Here is a 23780-nt window from a genome sequence, read left to right as displayed (position 1 = left end):
CTTTTTTATCATTAAGTGACTAAATTCAGAAAATAAAAAGGTCATTTAACATTTCTTAAAATTATTTCTTAAAACATACTTTTAAAGTCATTTCTGATCATGGTTAATACAATCCTCCTAGACAAGTTGAAAGTCAGGCAACCAGGAATTACTTTTTTTTTTTCCCTGTGGTACTGGGGTTCCTGGAAACCCTTCTACTTCTGGGCTACACTCCCAGACCTACTTTTTATATTTTTATTTGGAAACAGGGTCTCCTAAGCCAGTGCGGCTGGCTTCGAACCTGCGCCATCCTCCTGTCTCCGCCTCCCAAGTGCGGGGATTACAAGTGTGCGCCACCACGCCTGGCCTAACTATGAATTACTTAATGATGGGTTTCCTCCTCACCCCAACTCAATAAAACAGAATAGGGATATTTCTTCATCTCTGTTGCTTTGGAATAAGTTGTTGTTCACATCCCTTTTCTCTCATGTTAACTTCAGAGAGTTCTGACATGTATAAAAAAACACACGAAGACAGCAGCACAACTCACAATAGCCAAATTATGAAACCAGCCTAGATGTCCATCAACAGATGAAGAGGTCACGAAACTCTGGTATATACACACAATGGAATTTTACTCAGCCATAAAGAACAAAATTATACCATTTTCAGGAACTCAAGGATATTATGCTAAGTGAGTATCCCCAGTCCCAAAGAACACATAGATGCATGTCCTCTCTATATGTGGAAGCTGGAAAGACACTTGGCAATAAGGGTAACATCAGATACATGAGCAGAGAAACTCCAGGTTGGGGGTGGGGGTGAAGTCATAAAGAATGCAGTTATAAAAATAATGCTATGACCATATACAAAATTGCCAATTCCAATCTCAAAGACTTGTGGGGTGATAGGGGGACCCAGTGGGGACAGCTAAAAGAGTGTGTGCATGTATTTTTTAACACTATATATACCCCAAAATGATGTAAAATTACAATGCACCCAATTTTTTTTTTTTTTTTTTTTTGGTAGTAGGGATGTAACCCTTCTACCTCTGGGCTACACTCCCAGACCTATTTTATATTTGGAAACAGGGTCTCTTAAGCCAGCAAGGCTGGCTTCAAACCTGCACGATCCTCTGTCTCTGCCTCCCAAGCGCAGGGATTACAAGCGTGCACCACCACGCCTGGCACTGCACCCAATTTTTTAAAAAGAAGCAACCCATGAAGGTATTTGAGAGGCTGAAATAGGAGGATCACAGGAGGATCACGGCCAGCCTCATCAATTTAGCAAGGCCCTCCACAACTTAGTGAGACCCTGTATTAAATACATACATACTTACATAAATACATACATACATACATACATACATACATACATACATACAGCAAACTGGGGGAATAGCCCAGAGGCAGAATGCCCCTGGGTTCAATCCCCAGTACCACAAAAGAAAAGGAAAGAAAAGAAAAGAGAGGAAGAGAGAAAAGAACATGAAGAACAAAATGACATAAGAAATCATGATATAGCAGGAATAATCATGGGGCTTGGGATGTGGGAATATAGCTCAGTGATAGAGCACTTGCTTAACAAGCTCCAGGCCCAGGTTCAAATCTCCAAGATAGAGATAAATAAATTAACGAATACATGTGTGTGTACACACACACACACACACACACACACACACACACACCCCTCCCTATCTTGAAGTGAATGAATATAGAAATGAAAGCCAGAGATCTGAATAAGCTAATTCTTAAAAAAAAAAAAAGCCAAGTTTCATGGTATATTGTCGCGTCCCTAGGGCTCCGGCCCGCAGAGCCCCAGGAAAGAAGACACAAACGCTGAGTCTGTTGACGATGCTTCCTCTTTAATGCTTCCCTTTAATGCTTCCCCGGCGTTCCCCTGCGTTCCCCAGCATTCCCCTTCAATGCGCACAGCAGGCAAATATATCAGTCTCATAACCCCTCCGTCATCACTCCACCAACCCCAAGCTTCCCACAGCTAGGGCATGTGCATTTCTAACCCTCTCATAGGCGGGCTGGTGGTAGCACGAGGCGCTGCGTCACTAATCATCCGTAGGACACCTGATAGGGCTCACTGCGCAGGCTCAGGGCACTGCCAGCCTCGTGAGCCTCGTGACTTGGCAACATGCCTAGGCACCATCTTGAGTCCACGCTGGCAACAAGCCTGGGTGCCATCTCGGTCCAGACGAGTGGGCCCCGACAGTATATGCCTATAATCCTAGTACTTAGAAGGCTGAGATAGAAGGATCACATGTTTAAGGGCAGTTTCAGCAAGTAGTGAGACTCTCAGCAATCTAATGAGAACCTGTTTCAAAATAAAAATAAAATAGAGCTGGGGGTGTAGCTTGAAGGTAAAATGCCCCTGGGTTCCCCAGCACTGCAAATAAATAAGTGAGGAAAGAGAAAGAAAAAGAAAGGAGAAGAAAGAAAGAAAGGAAGGAAGGAAGGAAGGAAGGAGGGAAGATTGGTTGGTTACACCCTATTACTGCCATAAAGACTAAAGATGATAGAGAAATGGGGCCTCGAGAAGAAAATGGAGGGTCTTTAAATATTAGTGATTAATACCATTCTCTTCCTTCTGTTGCTGCAGAATGGCAAATTTGAAGAAACATACAAGACCAAGGTGAGGTATGGGAGAAAAGCTACACTGAGCTATCCAGACCTGACTCTAGGCTAGGTTTTAAGCTAAAAAGGAGTGGGTAAAAAAGGATTCATGTATTTACACGTGTTTCATCTACCTGTCTCTACAGTCTAGAGCAGAAGCCAGCAAAAATCCAGGCTCACAGAGCTTAGACATAAAAATAACTCATATTAAATGCTTACCATGGATCAATAGTCTCAAGAATATTACATAGATTAACCCCTTTGAACCTCACAACAACTCTGTCAAGTAGATGATATTATATCCCTGTTTCACAGATAAAAATTGAGGCACAAAGAAGTTAAACAACTTGCTAAAAGCTGCATATCTGTAAATGTCAGACTCGGGAACCAAACATATGCAGTCCAGCCCCATCCCCTATATTCTTTTATGTTTCTTTTTTGGTTCTGTTTTTTATTTTGTTTTGTTATTGATTTGTTTGTTTGTTGTAGTGCTGGGGATCAAACCCAGGGCCTCACCCCTGCTAGGCGAGCACTCTACCACTGAGATACATCCTCAGCCCCTTTATCTCCTATGTTAATAAAGAAAACCATTGCGTTTATTACTCAAAAACTCCCAAAGTCAGAGATGCAGAAAATTATAAAAGAATTTAAAGAGTCAGAATCCTGCCAAGGTTCAATTAACACAGGTTGATTAGTATGAATTCTATCCACCACCACCAGTTCTTTGGATGTTAAGCACCAGACTACAAATCTTTCGTGTTCACTAAACAAAAATTCCATTATCTCCCAAGAAACAAATACTAACCAGTTAGAATTATTCTTTTCTCACAGAAGAGACTAATGAGGGCTGAGGTTGTCTTAATGGTGCTGTTCTTCAAACGATGCCCCTCATCACAGATTAGAAGATCAAATTTTACATTCTTAATTTGATCCAGGGAACGAAGTAACATTTCATAACTGATGATAAGAACAGAATACAATGTAGACTTGATGAATTCATCAACTTTGTGGTCCTGAGGAGAAAAAAGATAGCATTTAACAAACCATGAGTAGAAACTATGTAAAATCAAATTTAAGCAGTTTGTTTCTTATAATCATTTAATAAGTATTAGAATATGTTGATTCTATCTTGATCAGTGCTGGCTATGATAATAAAATATCATAGATTGGACAAATTAAACAATAAACACTTATTTCTCACAGTTCTGGGAGATAAGAAGCCTAAGATCAGGGTGCCAACACAGTAGGCAAGGGCTTTCTTCCTCGCTTGCAGTGGGAAGCCTTCCAAATGTATGGTGCAGAGAGAAAGCTCTGGTGTCTCTTTCTTTTCTTACAAGGGTACTGATCCCATCAGGGGTTCTGCTCTCATGATCTCATGTAAGGTTAATTATCTCCCAAGAGCCCCACCTCCTTAAACCATTAGAAGAGACACCTGACTTATGAAGGTTTACTTTTTTTTTTCTTTTTCTTTTTCTTTTTTTTTTTTTTTTTTTTTTGGTGCGAGGGGTTTGGACGCAGGGGCATTCTCCTCTGAGCTATATCCCCAGAAGTTTTTTATTTTGAAACAGGATCTCACTAAGTTGCTAAGGGTCTTCTTAAGTTGCTGAAGCTGGCCTTGAACCTGTGATCCTCTGTATCAGTCTCCCAACTACTGGGATTACAGGTTTGCATTACCATGCTCAGCTGACTAAATATTTTTTTACTTTACAGTGGTACAAAAGTGTACCCCAAAGCCAGACGTGGTGGCGCACGCTTGTAATCCCTGTGCTTAGGAGGCTGAGACAGGAGGATCACACAGGTTCGAAGCCAGCCTCAGCTACTAAGTGAGACCCTGTTTCCAAATTAAAAAAAAAAAAATAGGTCTGGGAGTATAGCCCGGAGGTAGAAAGCCTCTGGGTTCCACCCCTAGTACCACAAAAAAAAAAAAGTATACCCACATGACCATTCTGTTTCTTCCTTTCAGTATTCAATACAACACAAGAGATACCCAACATCCTTAAATAGGTTTTTGTTAAATGATTTTGCGGCCACTGTGGGCTACCATAAGTGTTCTGAGCATGTTTAAGGTAAGCTAGGCTGGGCATAGTGGCACATGTCTTTAATACCAGTACTTGGCAGACTGAGACAGGAGAACATTGGGCTTGAGGACACCCTGAGCCACTTAGTGAGACTCTCAGGAATCTAGTGAGAGCCTGTTCAAAAAAAAATTTTTTTTACCCTGGCCCCTGGCCCGGCCCCGCACCCTGACCCTGAGGCCCTGCCCTGCCCTGCACCCCCTGGCCCTGCCCCGCACTCTGACCTGGAAGCCCTGCCCTGTCTGGTGCCCCAGACCCCGGCCCGGCCCCTGCTGCCCCTCTGACTCCTTGTCCTGCAGCTCGGCCGTTACTCCGCCCAGGACCTCGGCATGGCCTACAGAGCCAAGCACCAGTTACCTAAAACCTCGGGCAGAGGAGGAGAGAAAGGTAACAGCGGAGGAGAAAAAGAGGCAGGATGAGCTGAAACAGATCGAGAGAGAGCTGGCAGAAGCCTGAGATGACAGCATATTAAAGTGAAAGGCAGGAGCCAGTCTTCCCTTCCCTAACCCCTGCAGATGAAAAAAGCTTTCCTGTTGTGTGAAAAAAAAATTATTTTTTAAGGCTGAATATGTAGCTTGGAAACAAGATTCCCCTGGGTTCAATCCCTGATACCACAAAAATTAAAATTAAAAAATAAGCCAGGCATGGTGGTACACGCTTGTAATCCCAGCATTTGGGAGGCTGAGATGGGAAAATCGCAGTTTACGGACTGCCTCAGCTACTTAGTGAGGCCCTTTGCAACTCAGTGAGAACATGTTTCAATATAAAGAATAAAAAAATAGGGTTGGGGTATCACTTGGAGATAGAACCTCCCTGGGTTCCATCTCCAGTACCACAAAAACTAAATAAATAAATTAAGTAAGTAAGTAAGTAAAGTAAGATAGGCTAAGATACAAAGTTCAGTAGGTTACATGCATTAAATGCATTTTTAAATTCACATTATATAACCCCTGACAAGTCAAGGAGCACTTGCATATTAAGAGTTAGACCTTTAGCTGGGCATGGTGGCTCACACCTGTAAGCCTCGTACTTGGGAGGCTTAGGAGGAGGATCAGAGCTTCGAGGCCAGGCTCAACAATTTAACAAGGATCTCAGCAACTGAGACCCTATTTCAAAAAAAGTAATACAAGCCAGGCGTGGTGGCGCACGCTTGTAATCCCCATGCTTGGGAGGCAGAGACAGGAGGATCGCGCAGGTTCGAAGCCGGCCACGCTGGCTTAGGAGACCCTGTTTACAAATAAAAATATAAAAAAATAGGTCTGGGAGTGTAGCCCAGAGGTAGAAGGGTTTCCAGGAACCCCAGTACCACCAAAAAAAAAAGTAATACATGGCTGGGGTGTAGCTCAGAGGTAGAATGCCCCTGGGTTCAATCTCTAGTACCAAACACACTCACAAAAAGAGTTTCAAATTATAAATTTCATTTATGATCCAAATGCGCAGTCCATCTAATTAAAATGCAAGCCACAAACTGTATCATAAAGAATTAAAAGCTGAATTAGTGATCTGAAAAGCTAGAGATTTAAAGAATGACTAAGGCTAAACTTACAAAAGTCTCTTACCTGATCCACAGTAAATATCTTGATCCTTTCACTTCCTAGCCACTTTTGAAATTCTTTCTTCCAGTTCTTCACCAGGCTTCCAGGTGTGACAATGAGTGTCTTCTTGATCACTGGCTTGCCTCCATAAGGGCCCTGACACTGTAGGGTCCAGATGAGTGAAATGCATTGCAGTGTTTTCCCTAAACCCATTTCATCAGCAAGAATAGCTCCACATCTGCCACTCATTCTGTTAAAACAATTGTACTTTCTTTACTAACAATAGCAAAATATTTTATGCCCTTAAAATAATCAAGAACCAACAGGTATTTCATAATTTTGACATTAAAGACTCTTATTGTGTTTAATCTTTTTTTCATTGTTGTTTTTCCTTTAAGATGGAGTGCTACTGTGTTACCTCGACTGGTCTCACCAAGTGAACCAGCCTCTGCCCTCAGCCTTCACAGAAGCCTTGTCCAGCTCACTTAGGGTTTCAATCAGCTGATTTACAACGCAGCTCTTTTGCATCTTTGATAATTATATCTATTGCATATTGTTATCTAAATTATCAAAACATAAATCTAAAATTAAAGAGCTGAATCTAAAAATATGTTACTATAACATATTTGGAATCCAGAAATAAACCCAATTTTACATATACATTTGGATAATTTAACTGTTTCTTAATAATAGTTGAACAATTCTTACCAGTTTCAATACTAGATATTAAAAGAGTTTCAAAAATAGTAAAAATTTTTTTGGTAGGTGCTAGATTGAACCCACTGGCATTCTACCTCTGAGATATGGCCACAATTCTCCTGTCTTATTTTATTTTGTTTTTTTTTTTTTCTTTTCTTTTTTTTTTTAATTTTATTTTATTGGTGCACTGTATTCATACATCATAGTGGGATACAAACTTTTGTAGACATACATGCACACATCGCCCAGTCAGCCCCCACCCAATCCCCACCCCATTCGCTCCCCATCCCTCCTTCCCATGCTTGGCTTAGTGGTTGACATCTAGTATTATAACAATTTATCCAAAATTAAGAATGATAATCTCACATAACAGTTTCATTTGTCTGATACCAAGCGTTTGATGATTTAAAGATAGCATTTCAATATTTCTTTTTGCTTTCTTTCTTACTAGAGCATATTTTTTCTGTTTTTTTAGGTGAAACTATCATATATTTATATATTTATTTTTCAGAAAAAAATCTATCCTAATATGGAATATGAATTCTAGATACCCAAAACGATCTTGAAAAAGAACAAAGCTAGCAGATATATATTTTCTGATTTCAAACCATATACAGCTACAATAATTGAAACAGCGTAGTACTATTCTAAAGGCAGATATATAGACCATTGGAGTTAAATACAAGCCTAGAGCTAAATTCTTCCCTATATTGTCAAGTTATTTTTGACAAGGTTTCCATGAACATTTGGTGGTGGAAATAATAATCTTTTAACTAAATATTGTTGAAAAATAATAATTACATGGAAAAGAATAAAATTGGACCTTTACCTAATCCCATATACAAGTATTAACTCAAAATAGATAAAAGACCTAAATATAAATCTTAAGACTATAAACTTTTAGGAGAAAATCTGGGTCATAAAACCTCACAACATTGAAATTGGCAGTGATTTCTTGGATATGATTTCAATGGCACAGGCAACAGAAGAATATACAAACTCCCTAAAAAATAAAAGAAAATATTGTATATCCAAAGACAATGTAAACAGAGTTAAAAGTTACTAATAGAATTGGATAAAATATTTCCAAATGCTATATCTGAAGGTATATTAATATTCCAACTAGAAATCCTAAAAATTAACAACAATAAAGGCAAACAATACAACTTAGAGATAGGTAAAAGACTAACATAAATAATGAATCTCCACAGATAACCAATCTTAGTTGTCTGTTGGATGGAAACTCTTGTTTCTCTGGTTCTGGTGAGTGTTACCTATTTCTTCTTTGTAGTTAATCTCTTTGAGTATTTTCTCTAGCGCTGGTTTTGAAGACATAAATTCCTTCAGTTTCTGTTTGTCATGGAAGCTTCTTATTTCTCCATCTAATTTGATAGAAAGTTTTGCTGGATAGGAAATTTTTGGCTGGAAGTTGTTTTCTTTCAGAGTTTGGAATATGTTACTCCAAGCCCTTCTGGCTCTCATGACTTGGTTTGGGAAGTCTGGAGTGATTCTAATTGGTTTGCCTCTGAATGTCAGTTGGCCCTTTGTTTTTGTTGCCTTTAAGATTCTCTGCTTGGCTTCCACATTGGTCATTTTGACAATTATATGGCGTGGGGATCCTCTTCTCCGATCCTGTCTAAAGGGAGTTCTATAAGTTTCCTGGATCTGTGTATCAACCTCTTGCTCTATATTTGGAAAATTTTCTGCTATTACTTCCTTGAAGAGATTGTTGATCCCTTTGGTATCACTTTCTTTTCCCTCCTCTATTCCAATTATTCTTAGGTTAGCTCTCTTAAGATGGGCCCATATTTCTTCAATGTCAGATTCCTGCTGTTGGATATTTTTTTCTAGATTAGAAACTATGCATTCATTTTTGGATTGCTCATCTTCTAAGAGCGAGATTCTGTTCCCCATGTGGTCTAATCGGTTGTTTGTGCTTTGAATTGAGGCCTTTACTTCATTAATTGCATCCTTTATCTCTTTTTGGCTCTCTCTGAGTTCTTTTCGAAGCACCTCTATTATTTCTACAGTTACTTTCCTGATTTGATCTTCTAGAAATCTCTGATTTTCTGTTTTATCAGGTTCTGATGTTGTGGGGTTGTGCACATTCATTACTCCAGTGTTATTCCTCTTTCCCATGATTTCGGAGGTTTGTGCCTTCTCTGGGTTCTTCCCTTGGGTCACTATGGCTTCACTTAAGGTGCTCTGGATCTCGAGTCTGTATTATCTCAGACCCCACTGCAACCACTAACCAATCCTTTACTGGGTTGTATCACAGAGTCTCCGACCCAGAGAGTCGATAGAGGCTGCTTTAGACTGTGGGGGGTGCCAGGTTGCACGTTCTCCTATGGTGTGATATCTCTGCCACCACCACTCCCTCACTGGGTCAAGTCCCAGGAGGCCCAATACTGCGATTTCTCCTCTGTGGCCCGCAATTTGACTCACTGTTCTTGAGTACGCAGATGTAGCTGTACTGGACTCGGTGAATTCACTGCTGCTGCCGCCGCCGGTGGCAATATGGCGCCTCTGCCACGCCCTCGGCCATGAAGCTGGCGTATTTTTTCTTCTCTGGTTTTGATTTCCACTCTGAATCCCTGCAGCGTGTGCTGAGCTCAGCCACTGGGAGCTTTAAATGCTGTCTGCGCCGAAAGATCCCGCCTGGCTGTTCCGCAGCGGCTCTCCTGGCTTGCTGTAGCCGTCCGTTGAGTTCGCCGCTGCCGCCGGCAGTATGACGCTGCTGCCGCGTCCTCGGGCGCGTGTGTCTCCTCTGTGGCCCTGAGCTCTGTTCTCAGTCCGCTTTCTCTCTGGAGCCTGGTGGTTTTTTTTGTTTTTCTGGTGATGTTGTTTTCTGGCTATGAAAGGCGCTCTTTTTGTGGTAATGGAGATTGGTTGTTAGCGGGACTCTTAAGCCCCGCTTTTCTCGGTCGCCATCTTCCCGGAAGTCTTATTTTATTTTGGAATAGGGGTCTTGATCAGTTGCCGAGACAGGCCTTGAACCTGTGATCCTCCCGTCTCAGCTTCCCAAGTACTCATATTATAGGCATATGCCACCATGTCCAACTTAAAAAAAAAATGTGTGTGTGTGTGTGAGTGGTACTGGGGGTGGAACCCTAGGGCATTCTAACTTTAGACTATACTCCCAGTCCTATTTTATATTTATTTGGACACAGGGTCTCACTAATTTCCTGAGGCTGTCCTGAACCTGTGATCTTCCTTTCTTAGCTTCCCAAGTATTGGGATTACAGGCATGTGCCATCATGCCCAGCTCAAATATATTAAAATTTTAAAGCCAGGCATGGTGGCACACACTTGTAATCCCCATCCGTGGGAGGCTGAGACAGGAGGATCGCACAGGTTTGAAGCCAGCCAGCCTCAGCTACTTAGTGAGGCTCTCAACAACTTAGACCCTGTTTCCAAATAAAATATAAAATAGGTCTGGGTGTATAGCCTGGAGGTAGAAAGCCCCTGGGTTCCACCCACAGTACCACCAACAACAAAAAAAAAAACTAAATACTTACTTTCCGTGTGTGTGTGTGTGTGTGTGTGTGTGTGTGTGTGTACATGAACCCAGGAGAATTCTACCTCTAAGCTACTTTCCAGCCCTATTTTATTTTTTAGTTTGAAACAGGATCTCACTAAGTTGCTGAGGGCCTTGCTAATTTGCTGAGGTTGACCTCACACCTGTGATCCTCCTATCTCAGAGTACTCTGTCTCAGAGTATTGGGATTACAAGCAGGCACCACCAGGTCCAGCTTTAGTCCGTATAACTTGATAAAGGTATGCTATCCTAGAAATGTACTAAAGTAATACATTTTAAAACTAACAATAAGCCGGATGTGGTGGCACACGCTTGTAATCCAAGTACTTGGGAGGCTGAGACAGGAGGATCTAAGGATCTCAGCAAATTGTGAGGCCCTCCACAACTTAGTGAGACCATTTGAAAATAAAGAATAAAAAATAGGGGTGGAGTGTAGCTCAGAGGTAGAATGCCCTTGGGTTCCATCCCCAGTACCAGAAAAAAAAAAAAAAAACCTAACAATAAGATCAGCATCTTTCTATCTCTTTATATTTTATTTTATTTTACTTTTTGTGGTGGTACTGGGGGTAGAACCCAGGGGCTTTTCTACCTCCGGGCTATACTCCCAGACCTATTTTATATTTTATTTGGAAACAGGGTCTCACTAAGTTGCTGAAAGCCTAAGTAGCTGAGGCTGGCTTCGAACCTGTACGATCCTCCTGTCTCAGCCTCCCAAGCGCTGGGATTACAAGCATGTGCCACCACACCCGGCTATATTTTAAAAGCCCTTAGATATATCCATGATATCCATTGGACAGTTATGAAATCCAAAGGAATTAAGGATATTACCAAAAATAAGTAATTAGTTAACTGTATAAGTAGAAATAAGAAACAATAAATATTATATGTTTTCCATTTCAAGATGTAGAGAAAAAGTTACAAAATTTAAAGCAACTCTTATTGCTGGGTGGGGAGGTAATTGGGAATTGGGAATTCAAACCAGGGGCATTCTAGCTCCAAGCTATACCCTAAGTTCTTTTTATTTTTGTTTTGAAACTGGGTCTCACTAGGTTGCTGAAAGTTTTGAGGATGGCTACTTGCTGGGGCCATCCTCAAACCTGCAATCCTCCAAAGTACTGGGATTACAAGTGTGCAGCACCACACGCAGCACTATTATTGTTTTAAATAAACAACTAGCCAATGGAGACCAAATGAGATATGTATAATGAATAGATGACAGAAAATAGAAACCCATCCTTTCACGGCAGAGGAGACGGATAAGAGCAGGAAAGTTTCACTGAGAAGATGTGCCTTGCACAGAATTTTTTTTTTTTTTTTTTTTTTTTTTTTTTTGGTGGTACTGGGGTTCCTGGAAACCCTTCTATCTCCGGGCTATACTCCCAGAAAGCTACTTTTTATATTTTTTTATTTGGAAACAGGGTCTCTTAAGCCAGCAAGGCTGTCTTCAAACCTATGCGATCCTCCTGTCTCCACCTCCCAAGCAAGGGGATTACAGGCGTGCGCCACCACGCCCGGCCTCTTGCACAGAATTTTAAAAGAGTATATCAGAATTTACTAATTGGGCACTTCAATATAGTTGGTGTTTGAACTGAATTTCAAAAAGGAAAATACAAAGACACAAAGCTGGCATAGCAGGGAGAAAACAAAACATGAGAACTTATGCTCAGCGCTTAGACTACATCTTATAAATCAGCAGCTCCCAAACGTGAGTCCTTCATAACTACCATGACTATTTTTCTCCTTATATAATACTATGTTATAATGCATTTTCTTAAATCAACTCACTTTTTAAATTTTTTTTTTTTTTTGCAGTACTGGGATGGAACCCAGGGACATTCTACCTCTGAGCTACAGACCCAGTCCTATTTTTTTAGTCTTTATATTTTTTGAAACAGGGTCTTAGTGAGTTGTGAATGGCCTTCCTAAATAGCTGAGGCTGTCTGCTCCTAGAAGTTCATTTTTGATGGTGTCAAGTCTGATATGCCTTTTAGATATCCAGTGGAGATGTCAAATAAGCAATTTGATATATCAGTTGAGTTCGGAAGCATTGGTCAAGGCTAGAGATAAATTTGGGAGTTGTTAGCATCTAGCTGGTATTGGAAATCAAATGATTTTGATGATACTACCTAGATGGTAAAGTATAGGTAGAAAAAAGAAAGCCTCCGAGCTACACCACCAGCCCTATTTTTTAGTCTTTATTTTGAAACGGGGTCTCACTGAGTTGCAAAGGACCTCACTAAGTAGGCTGAGACTGTCCACGAACCTCGATCCTCCTGCTTCAGCCTCCCAGGTACTGGGTATACAAGCATGCACCACCACGCCCGGCTACAAATTTTTTTTTTTAATTCTTCCTAAGCCGGGCATGGTGGTGCATGCTTGTAGTCCCAGCATTTGAGAGGCTGAGATGGGAGGATAGCCGTTCGCAGACAGCCTCAGCTACTTATGAGGCCCTCTGCAACCCTTTTTCAAAATAAAGAATAAAGTCGGGCGTGGTGGCGCACGCTTGTAATCCCCGCGCTTGGGAGGCAGAGACAGGAGAATCGCGCAGGTTCGAAGCCAGTCACACGCGCTGGCTTAGGAGACCCTGTTTCCTAATAAAAATGTAAAAATAGGTCTGGGAGTATAGCCCGGAGGTAGAAGGGCTTCCAGAAACCCCAGTACCACCAAAAAATAATAAAAAATAAAAAAATAATAAATAATTTAAAAAAATAGGGCAGGGGGTATAGCTCGGAGGTCAAATGCCCCTGGGTTCCAACCCCAAACCTGCCAGAAAAAAAAAACAAAAAAGAACTAACTCATTTTTCCTATCAACTAAATTCATGGTGTGTACCCATAAGAACCATTATATCAGGCTCTTCTTAGAAAATCATAATTATGTTACAGGTTAAATCAAAACTCAGGTTAAACTATTTAAACAAATGATTCGTTTTCCTACCTCATTCCCATTACACTTTCATAAAGGAATATGACCCCTTCTTTCTGATGTGGTCGAAGATGATGTACAAGATGAGGATCTATCACGACATCCACAATAGGGAAGCAGTTCTTATTGAGCATCCACTGGTGATTCTTATCTGGCCGTGGCATAACGAGGGAATCTTAAAAAAAAGGTAAAAAGCAATATTATAAGTGTATTATCATTTCACTCTGTCAGCAACTATATTATCTCATTTTCATTACTCCTAAGTAGAACTCTAAGTTGAATTCTCATCATTTGTGGCAAAAAATAGCTATGAAATATAGTAACACTAATGCTAAACAAGGGTAAAAAAAAAATTAAAAAAGAAACTGTCATATCTTCCTACTGTGAGATTTCATGCAAAGAATTACAAAGAGCTTTTCAAACTTCATAGGCCCCAGAGTGCTCAAACCACTTAAATTCACTTTTGTCTAATAAGCAATTCACTAAGCCACAACTTCAATAGTCAGTATTCAGAACAAAGAGAACTACTTCCACCTGAAAGAACAAGTTGGAATTTTGCCAAGAGGCAGTTGCCAATGTTCACAACTTCTTTCTGAAAAGATGCCCCAAACTTAACACAAAAGCTTTCTTTATTTTCAGTCCTGTACACACTAAAAATGACTGACCCATTATCCTGATTTCAGAATCAAGAATGATAAATTAATTCTCCATTGTCTTACTTATCATTATTAGCTTAAAGTTATTATAATCGTGAATGTCAAGTTCATCAACCTTTGTTAAATACCATGAAGTAACCATTGAATAATAATGTAAGTGACCAGAGCGCACTGGCACATGTCAATTATCCCAGAGACCAGAAAGGCTAAGGCAGACTGATATCAAGTTTGAGGCTGGCCTGAGAAACTTTCTGAGACTCTGTCTTAAAATGAAAAATAAAGCCAGGCGTGGTGGCGCACGCTTGTAATCCCAGCATTCGGGAGGCTGAGACCTGGAGGATTGCAGTTCGCGGACAGCCTCAGCTACTTAGTGAGGCCCTCTGCAACTCAGTGAGACCCTGATTCAAAATAAAGAATAAAAAATAGGGCAGGGGTGTAGCTCGGAGGTTGAAAGCCCCTGGGTTCCATCCCCAGACCCGCAAAAAAAAGAAAGAAAAAAAGAAAAAGAAAATGGAATGGGGATATAGCTCCATGGTAGAGTGCCCCTGGTTAAATCTCCAGTACTACCCCCTCCCAAAAAACAATTATTTAGAAATATGCTAATACGCTGGGCGTGGTGGCGCACGCCTGTAATCCCCACGCTTGGGAGGCTGAGACAGGAGAATCACACAGGTTCGAAGCCAGCCTCAGCTACTTAGTGAGGCTCTCAGCAACTCAGTGAGACCCTGTTTCCAAATAAAATATAAAAAATAGGTCTGGGAGTATAGCCCGGAGGTAGAAAGCCTCTGTGTTCCATCCCCAATACCACCAAAAAAAAAAAAGAAATATGCTAACACAATTTAAAAGATTTACTAAAGTATCGCCCAAAAGTCAAAATCAAATAAAATTTGAGGGTAAGTCTCTTAATAAATTGGAAATAAGATAATAAACCCATCAAAATTTATTTGGGCTGGGTGTGGTGATGCACACCTATAATCCCAGTCCTTGGGAATCTGAGACAGGAGAACTGCACCTTTGTGTCCAGCCTCAACAACTTAGTAAGACCCTGTTTCAAAATTTAAAAAATAAAAAAGAAAAATAGGGCTGGAAGTGTAGCTCAGAGGGTTCAAAACCTAGTACCAAAAACAAAATTACTTAGGGGTATATATGCATATCTATATCATGGCTAAAAACTGAATTAGATCCAGGAAATGAATAAGGAAAAAAAAAAAGGACAGGAGATGAGAAACAAAACAAAACATCTGTCATCTAACAAAAGGCCCATCTGTACAGAAAGAACAGTCACAATAATGAAACTCAAGTTCCAATTTTAAGATGCCTTATTTTTACAATAATGAGGCATCACTTATTGCTAACAAAATCTCGCAGTATTAGTCTGGAGCCTACAGCCTAATTCTATCCCTGGCATCATAAAATAAAATAGAATCAACCATTTACAGAAAGTGCTTTCATATGCACATATCCAAATACACTCCTAAGTATACACATTCACTTACACATAACATGCATAAATGTCATAATAAAGTTTTTTGCTCAAAAGCACTTATTATATTTATACAAATAGGCACTCTAAATCCCTGTTGTAGTTATTAGGACCCACATTTTACACTTGGGGAAGCAGGCATTAGTAAGGTAAGTGACTTCCCTGCAAGAGGTTGAAGAGAGTTCAGAGGAAAAACCATGCCTCAACTCAAATCTTTAAATAAGCACAGTATCCTTTTCATTTCCCCACAGCCCTCACTTGTGTGAGAGGAAGGCAAAGAGAAAGCAGAATCAAGAGGACAGCTGGAAACAATGGCACACAGCTATAATCCAAGTACCGGGGAGGTTGGAACAGGAGGATCGCAGGTTTAAGGCCAGCCTCAGGAATTTAGCAAGACTCTCGGCAACTTAGTGAGTTCCTGCTTCAAATGTAAAAAACTAAAAAGTGTTGGGGGTGTAAATCTGAGGTAGAAAATCCCTGGGTCCAATGCCTAGTACCACAAAAAAAAATGAGGACGATTTTTAAAAGAGCCAGTGAAGCCTGGTGTGGTGGCGCATGCTTGTAATCCCAGCATTCTGGAGGCTGAGACCAGAGGATCATGGTTCACAGACAGCCTCAGCTACTACGTAGTGAGGCCCTCCGCAACTTAATGAGACCCTGTTTCAAAATAAAGAATAAAAAATAGGGCAGGGGGTGTAGCTCGGAGGTCGAATGCCCCTGGGTTCCATCCCCCGAGACCCATAAAAATAAATAAATAAATAAATAAATAAATAAATAAATAAATATAAAAGAGCTGGTGAAAGAGACAAAATATTTAAATAAAAAGGGAGGTAGTTCATAAGCATAAGCTTCTACTCTTCATATTTGTACTAGGTCTTGAGGATAAGGTAATATAGCAGCAGAAATTTTAATTACATGATTTTTGTCCCACTTACGCCACTGATACTAACTTTAGATAAGTCAGTTCTTCTTTCTGGGTCTCAGTTTTTCCTTAAATGCAAAGTGAAGGGACTAATCTAAATGATCAGAAATGCCCTTTAATCTCAAATCTTATGTTTCCATGATAGCTGAAATGGTGAAAAACGGTCTTTTATATACTCTTATTGTGCTATTATAAAAGAAGCCCTCTCTCTCTCTCTCTCTCTCTCTCTCTCTCTCTCTCTCTCTCTCTCTCTCTCTCTCTCTCTCTCTCTTCTCTTTTGGTTTGGTCTTTTTTCTTGCCCCCCCCTTCCTATATCCACTATACTTTTACCCAGATTTATTTGCCCTTCTCGCCATATGAGAAGCTCTGTAATAACAGTTTTATCGCTAGGCCCAACACGTACAGGCAATCAAGAAACACTCGCTGAATGAAAAATCAAGTGAAAGAACAACTGAGAAAGGTTAGGTTTTATTTAGTAACGTGATCCCCCCACCCCACCCCGGTACCAAGGATAGAGCCCAGGGCCATTCTACCTCCGAGCTACACCCCCAGCCCTATTTTTTAGTCGTTTTATTTTTTGAAACAGGATCTCACTGAGTTGTGGAGGGCCTAAGTAGCTGAGGCTGTCCACGAACCGCGATCCTCCCCTCTCCACCTCACGGATGCTGGGATTACAAGCACACACCACCACGCCCAGCTGTAATGTGATTTTTTATTAAATTCATCAGTGTGAAAATTAACTCAATTAAACTGAACTTTTACTGGTAAAATCTGAGTTCAATGCATGGCACATCACCATTCAACATTTACTACGCTAATGCATAGGATCAAAGCACATAATCTTCAAAGCAGAAGTATAGGCATAATCCTGATTCATAAGTTTACAAATTTTTCACCTTAATACAGAAGTCATATTTCATTCAAAATTATACCTGTGTGTATGTACACATCTATAATTTAGATAGTTTTTCTTTAACATACATAAAATATTGTGATTATTTGGGGGATTATGCTTTATCATACATGTATTTACAACATATATTAATTTCCAAACTGTTACATGTGACTTCAACATTATCCTTTATATAAGATTATATAACATCTTATATATTTTTATATAAAAATATATATTTTAAGTTTAACATGCAAACTTAAAAATGTATTGAACTTCAAATCTGCATGCCAAAAATCTTACCACTTGTAAAAGCAGAATATTCAAATTATTTTTTGTTTATTTGGTGCATCATAATTTTAAATCATATTGGGTGTCCTACAAATGCACACACAGTGCTCTTGGTGGCCTCCAAGAGGACACCTCCCTCCACTTTAAAAATCTTACTTGGTGGCCGGGCGTGGAGGCTCACGCTTGTAATCCCCGCACTTGGGAGGCGGAGACAGGAGGATCACGCAGGTTCGAAGCCAGCCGCGCTGGCTTAAGAGACCCTGTTTCCAAAAATAAAAAAGCATAAAATAGGTCTGGGAGTGTAGCCCAGAGGTAGAAGGGCTTCCAGGAACCCCAGTACCACCAAAGGAAAAAAAAATCTTACTTGGTGCATATGGGTCATGGCGTGGTTTACAATTCTGGAAATCATTCTGTCTATTATCCTTTGAACTTGGTTTACAAACACTTTTGAAAGGGTTAGAAAAGCTCTTTCTGGCAGACTGAGAAGAACTTGGGGTAGCAGAACTTCCCCCTCTAAGCTGAAAACACCTGCCACTGTTGAAATCATCTGGAGAGATGATATCCATGATTTCTATTTCTTTTCCAGCAATCATCAGTGTTTGGCCCTCTTCAGTCTTTTCCAGCTCTTTGAATTTATATCCAGTACCTTCAAGTTGAGAAAGGAAAACATTAATTGAACTGACATTCTAACTGACTTAGTAATTCCATAGCTATCTTTCCACAACTATACAGAATAAAAACTGTGCATTTGTATGTTAATATTCTTGTATAACCTGTTAACTTGAACAAAAATATAATTTGTCATTTCAGTATATAGAAACTAAAAATCAGAAGAAATAATAATACAACTATAAAAACGAGCCACACCTTTGAGAAAACAAGACTTTTTCCTTTTTTTTTTTTTTTTTTTCCTTTTCTTTGTGGTACTGGCAATTGAACCCAGGGGCATTCTACCTCCAAGCTACACCCCCAGCCTATTTTTTATTCTTTATTTTGAAACAGGGTCTCACTGAGTTACAAAGGGCCTCACCAAGTAGCAGCTGAGGCTGTCATCAAACCACCATCCTTCTGTCTTAACCTCCAAAATGCTGGGATTGCAACCGTGCACCACCACGCCCGGCTGAGATATTTCTATTTTAAAAAATAATACAAGCCGGGAGTGGTAGCGCACGCTTGTAATCCCCGCACTTGGGAGGCTGAGAAAGGAGGATCGCGCAGGTTCGAAGCCAGCCTCAGCTACTTAGTGAGGCTCTCAGCAACTTAGTGAGACCCTGTTTCCAAATAAAGTATTAAATAGGCCTGGAAGTATAGCCTGGAGATAGAAAGCCTCTGGGTTCCACTCCCAGTAACACACACACACACACACACACACACACACACACACACACACCAATAAAATCCCCTTTATTGATTAAACCAGGGTTCTCAATGCATGTCTGGATATTAGAATCATCTGGAAATCTAAAATACAGCTATGCCTTCAAGACAAATAAATCAGAGGCTGAGGCCAGGATCAGAGGCTGAGGCCAGGATCTAGACATTAGCTTTTTCTTTGTGGTACTAAGGATGGAACCCAGGGTTCCGTCTACATCCAAGCTACACCTCAGCCCTACTTTTTATTCTTTATTTAGAAACAAGGTTTAAGTTGCGGAGGCCCTACTAAGTGGCTGATGCTGTCCACAAACTGTGATGCTTCTGTCTCAGGCTCCCAAGTACTGGGATCACAAGTTTGTGCCACGGGCATCAGCATTTTTAAAGCATCTCAAGGGGTTCCACTGGTTTAAGCCTAATTTGCATGCTTTTTTGCTATCTGCAACTGAAAGGTCATTATTACAAACTCTACATACACAAAACCATGTATACTATACCTTATAGGTAAGATTTTCCAGAGTAATTTTGACTTCTCTAGCTAGCTTTAGAATACAATTTCACTAAACAAGCAACACTGGTACATAAAGTCTGCAAAACTCCAGTCCCAATTTATGTTAATGAACAATATGGAATGTGTTCCAGATATTTTTCATTTTAGTTTTACTAATCACTGGACATAAAATTGTATACACATTAGTTTTCCCATACTTTTATAACAAGGCATCTTTGCATATGCTCCTCCTCCCACACAGCCCTATCCCAGAACCTCCAAAATTATTCACGTTTGAATATAATCTTGAAAAGTGAGCTATGAGGATTATCTTTACCCATCAGCTGATACCCCCATTGTACCCAGTAAAAATTCTCATTGTAATAATTATCTTATTGCTTCCTAATTATGAATTTCATTGCCTTGTCCCTTATAAACTATAAATAATATTCATCTTCAAACCAATTGTATTTTAAGTGAATTAATGAATATAAAACAGATTTGGTAATTTGACCACACACAAAATAAACAATAGGTCAGGCATGGTAGTACATGCCTGTAATCTCAGTACTTGGGAGGCTGAGACAAGAGGATTGCAGGTTTGAGGACAGTCTCAGCAACCTACTGAGACCCTGTTTCAAATTCCTTTTTTTTATTTTCAAGGGGGTTGGCTGGGTATGGTGGTGTACACTTGTAATCCCAGCACTTGGGAAGCTGAGACAAGAGGATCCAGGTTCGTGGACAGTCTCAGCTACTTAATGAAGCCCTTTACGACCCAGTGAGACCCTGTTTCAAAATAAAGAATAAAAAAAGCCAGGCTGGTGGCGCATGCTTGCAATCCCAGAATTTGGGAGGCTGAGACAGGAGGATGACGGTTGGTGGTCAGCCACAGCTACTTAGTGAGGCCCTTTGCAACTCAGTGAGACCTTGTTTCAAAATAAAAAATAAAAAATAGAGCTGGGGGTATAGCTCAGAGGTAGAATACCCCTGGGTCCATTCCCAGTACTGAGGAGATAGAAAGGAAATAGGCCTCGGTAGAAAAAACTTAATTTCCTGAGGGGCGAAGGGCCAAGGTTCAGAGATAAGAAGGACCAAAGCTTCACAAAACCATTTGGTTACTAATCATCAAACCCAGGAGCCATCACTGGAGCAAGTCTGACACTTCTGAAAGGAGACTCTTCAAAGGACTTGCAAATACCCTATGCAAATTCTGAGAGCTGCTTCCCAGAATTCCCAGGATCCCAAACTCACCACAACCAAAAGAGGACATGTGCAGACATTGGCAAAACCTCAGGCTGGCCACCAAATTGGGTTTTTCCCTCTTGGGCACCCCCTCCCCTTTTGGGGAGCTTCTCTCTCTCACACAGGTCGCGTTAGCCTTGAGAGAAGGCAGAGTGCAATTGAGGGCACATGGCTCGGGCTGCTCTCGGGTAGTGACCTGAAGGCCTCTGCTGGACATCAAGGCCGACCAGGGCCCCTAGGGGTGACCTGCTCCTTTTTTCTGGCAGATCGTGTGGACTCTAGAAGAAAGCTGCCTGTAATTGAAGGCATTTGGCTTGGGCTACTCCCAAGTAATGCCCTGAAGGCAGCGGCTGGACACTAGAGCCCCGACAGCCTACAGCCTGAGAGGTGTTCTGCCACTTTCCCTATTCCTTTCTGGCAGATCGTGTGGACTCCGGAAGAAAGCAGCTTGTAATTGAAGGCATTCAGCTTGGGCTACTCCCAAGTAATGATCTAAAGGCAGCTGCTGTACCCCAAAGTTCCGACAGCCCCTTTGGGGTGTTCAGCCATCTTTCCTTACTCTCTGCTGCTTCCAATAAACCATTTACTCCCCTTCCTGCAGTCTGCGGGTGTCATTCTTTGCTCACCGTAGACAAGAACCCAGTAAGGAAACGCCGAGTTTCTTCTCAAGAAACTCCGTTTTATCTTTGATGAAACTCCGGGTTTCTTCTCAAGAAACCCCCCGCTTCATCTTGGGGGCTCAGAAGAAACACCCCGTTTCAGTACTGCAAGAAAAAAAAATTTTTTAATAGGCCTCGAGGTGTAGCTCAGAGGTGGAATACCCTTGGGTTCCATCCCTGGTACCACTAAATAAGTAAGTAAGTAAGTAAGTAAGTAAGTAAGTAAGTAAATAATAAAGGGGCTGAGGGCATAGCCTGAGGTAGAATGCCTCTATGTTGCATTCCCAGTATTCTCCCCAAACTGAACAGTAGGAGAAAACACACACACACACACACAAAAATCTATGGAGTTAAACATTCTGAATTTGTATGGTAACTAATAATATCAGTTATGCTGGCAATATTTTATAATAGAAATAATGGCAACCTCCTATTTGTATATTTGTATGTTTATTTAGTCATTCATTTATTTGGGGGTACTAGAATTTAGCCCAGAGTCTTCTACCTCCAAGCTCAGCTTATTTTTTACTTTTAATCAGGGTCTTGCTGGTTGCCGAGAGTCTCACTAAGTTGTTGAGGTTGGCCTCAAACCTGTGATCCTATCAGACCCCCAAGTACAGGAGTCTGCCACCATGCCATCTTAATTTTGGATCAATCCTAAAACAGATAATATCACAATACCTCTTCCAATGTCTTTGCCTTCCAAATCCTTTAATGTAAATGACCTTCCTTTTACAATAAGAATAGCATCCCCTTCCCACTTTTTGTGTTTTTTCTTTGAAGCCTTACACCAAACAACACTGAAATATTTAACCAGGCTATCAGATTTCTCTTCTTGTCCTGTGGACTCTGTTATTTCTTTAAGTGCTGAATGAGCTAGAATAAAAACATAAAATAAAAATCACATTAGTAGAGATTAATAGCTAAGTATTAAGGTCAAACAAAAAACAGAAACAAGAAAATCAGACTGTATTAAGTATTATAAAAGAATATTTGATCATATCGATGTTAGCATTTTAAAAACTGCCAAGTTCAAAAGTCAGGTATCAGCATTATCATAAATACAATAAATGTAAATTTCTTATCACCCTATAGAAAGTACAATACATAAGTTCCTATATAAAGTAAAATAATGTAATAATCAGCATAAATGAACTCTAGAAAATATATTTATTTCAATGTCTGTAGCATGGAAATAAATCTTAAAGCATGTTTTGACAACTAATTTAATAGTAATATAACACTGAAAAACACTATTTATTTTTTAATTCACAAATAAAATGTTTTGATATATGCTATTTTGATACATGTATACACTGTAGAATAACTAAAGCCAATTAACATCATTTACCTCAAATAAATAACATTTTTCATAGAGATCATTTAAAATGTTAATTTATTAGCATTTTTCTTTTTTTTTTTTTGCGGTACTGGGGACGGAACCCAGGGGCATTCTACCTCCAAGCTACACCCCCAGCCCTATTTTTTTAGTCCTTTTTATGTTCAAAACAGGGTCTGAGTTGCAAAGGGCCTAAGTAGTAGCTGAAGCTGTCTTCAAACCGTGATCTTCCTGTCTCTGCCTCCTGAATGCTGGGATTACAAACCTGTACCACCACGCCTGGCTTCTTAGCATTTTTCAAGGAGATATATATATACTACACACACACACAAACACACACACACACACACACACACACACACACACACACACACATATATATATATATATATATTTTTTTTTTGGGTGGTGGTGGTTCTGGAGTTCCTGGAAACCCTTCTACCTCCGGGCTATACTCCCAGACCTATTTTTATTTGGAAACAGGGTCTCTTAAGCCAGCGCTGCTGGCTTCAAACCTATACCATTCTCCTGTCTCCGCCTCCCAAGCGTGGGGATTACAAGCATGCGCCACCATGCCCGGCATCAGGGATATATTTTCAGTAATTCTAGATACTATGTTTTACAACAGACCTCTAGAATGTATTATTCTTCCTTAAGTGAAATTCTCTATCTTTTCTTTTTTTTTTTTTTTTTTTTTTTTTTTTTTTTGGTGGTACTGGGATTCCTGGAAGCCCTTCTACCTCCTGGCTACACTCCCAGACCTATTTTATACTTTTTATTTGGAAACAGGGTCTCTTAAACCAGCGAAGCTAGCTCCGAACCAGCGCGATCCTCCTGTCTCCACCTCCCAAGCGCGGGGATTACAAGCGTGCGTCACCACGCCCGCCCAGCAATTCTCTATGTTTTCACCAATCTTCCAGCCCCACCACATCCTGCTGGTGACTACACTCTACTCTTGGCTTCTAGTTTAACTTTTTTTTTTTTTTTTTTTTTTTTTTTTTGCGGGGTCTGGGGATGGAACCCAGGGGCATTCAACCTCCGAGCTACACCCCCTGCCCTATT

At 40.4% G+C, this 23780-nt stretch overlaps 1 protein-coding gene across 1 annotated transcript in view; it reads right to left on the bottom strand.

The window, feature by feature from the left end:
* The window catches only part of RAD54B (RAD54 homolog B), a gene marked incomplete at its 3' end in the record, with an annotated part of 40239 nt that extends 17992 nt beyond the window's left edge, over positions 1-22247 (bottom strand). Inside the window, exons 1-5 of the mRNA XM_080693635.1 lie at positions 22061-22247; positions 17982-18263; positions 13386-13548; positions 6238-6463; positions 3409-3616 (exon numbers count right to left, since the gene is read on the bottom strand). Coding sequence (XP_080549761.1) covers positions 3409-3616; positions 6238-6463; positions 13386-13548; positions 17982-18210 — 826 coding nt within the window. The 5' untranslated portion in view covers positions 18211-18263; positions 22061-22247. The remainder of the gene's footprint in view (positions 1-3408; positions 3617-6237; positions 6464-13385; positions 13549-17981; positions 18264-22060) is intronic.
* Between the last annotated feature and the right edge of the window lie 1533 nt (positions 22248-23780).

The sequence above is a fragment of the Muscardinus avellanarius genome, assembly GCF_963383645.1.
Source record: "Muscardinus avellanarius genome assembly, chromosome: 4".
In the NCBI taxonomy this organism is placed as follows: Eukaryota; Metazoa; Chordata; class Mammalia; order Rodentia; family Gliridae; genus Muscardinus; species Muscardinus avellanarius.
The sequence above is the reverse complement of the archived record's forward strand: the minus strand, read 5'-3'. Positions and strand labels throughout refer to the sequence as shown.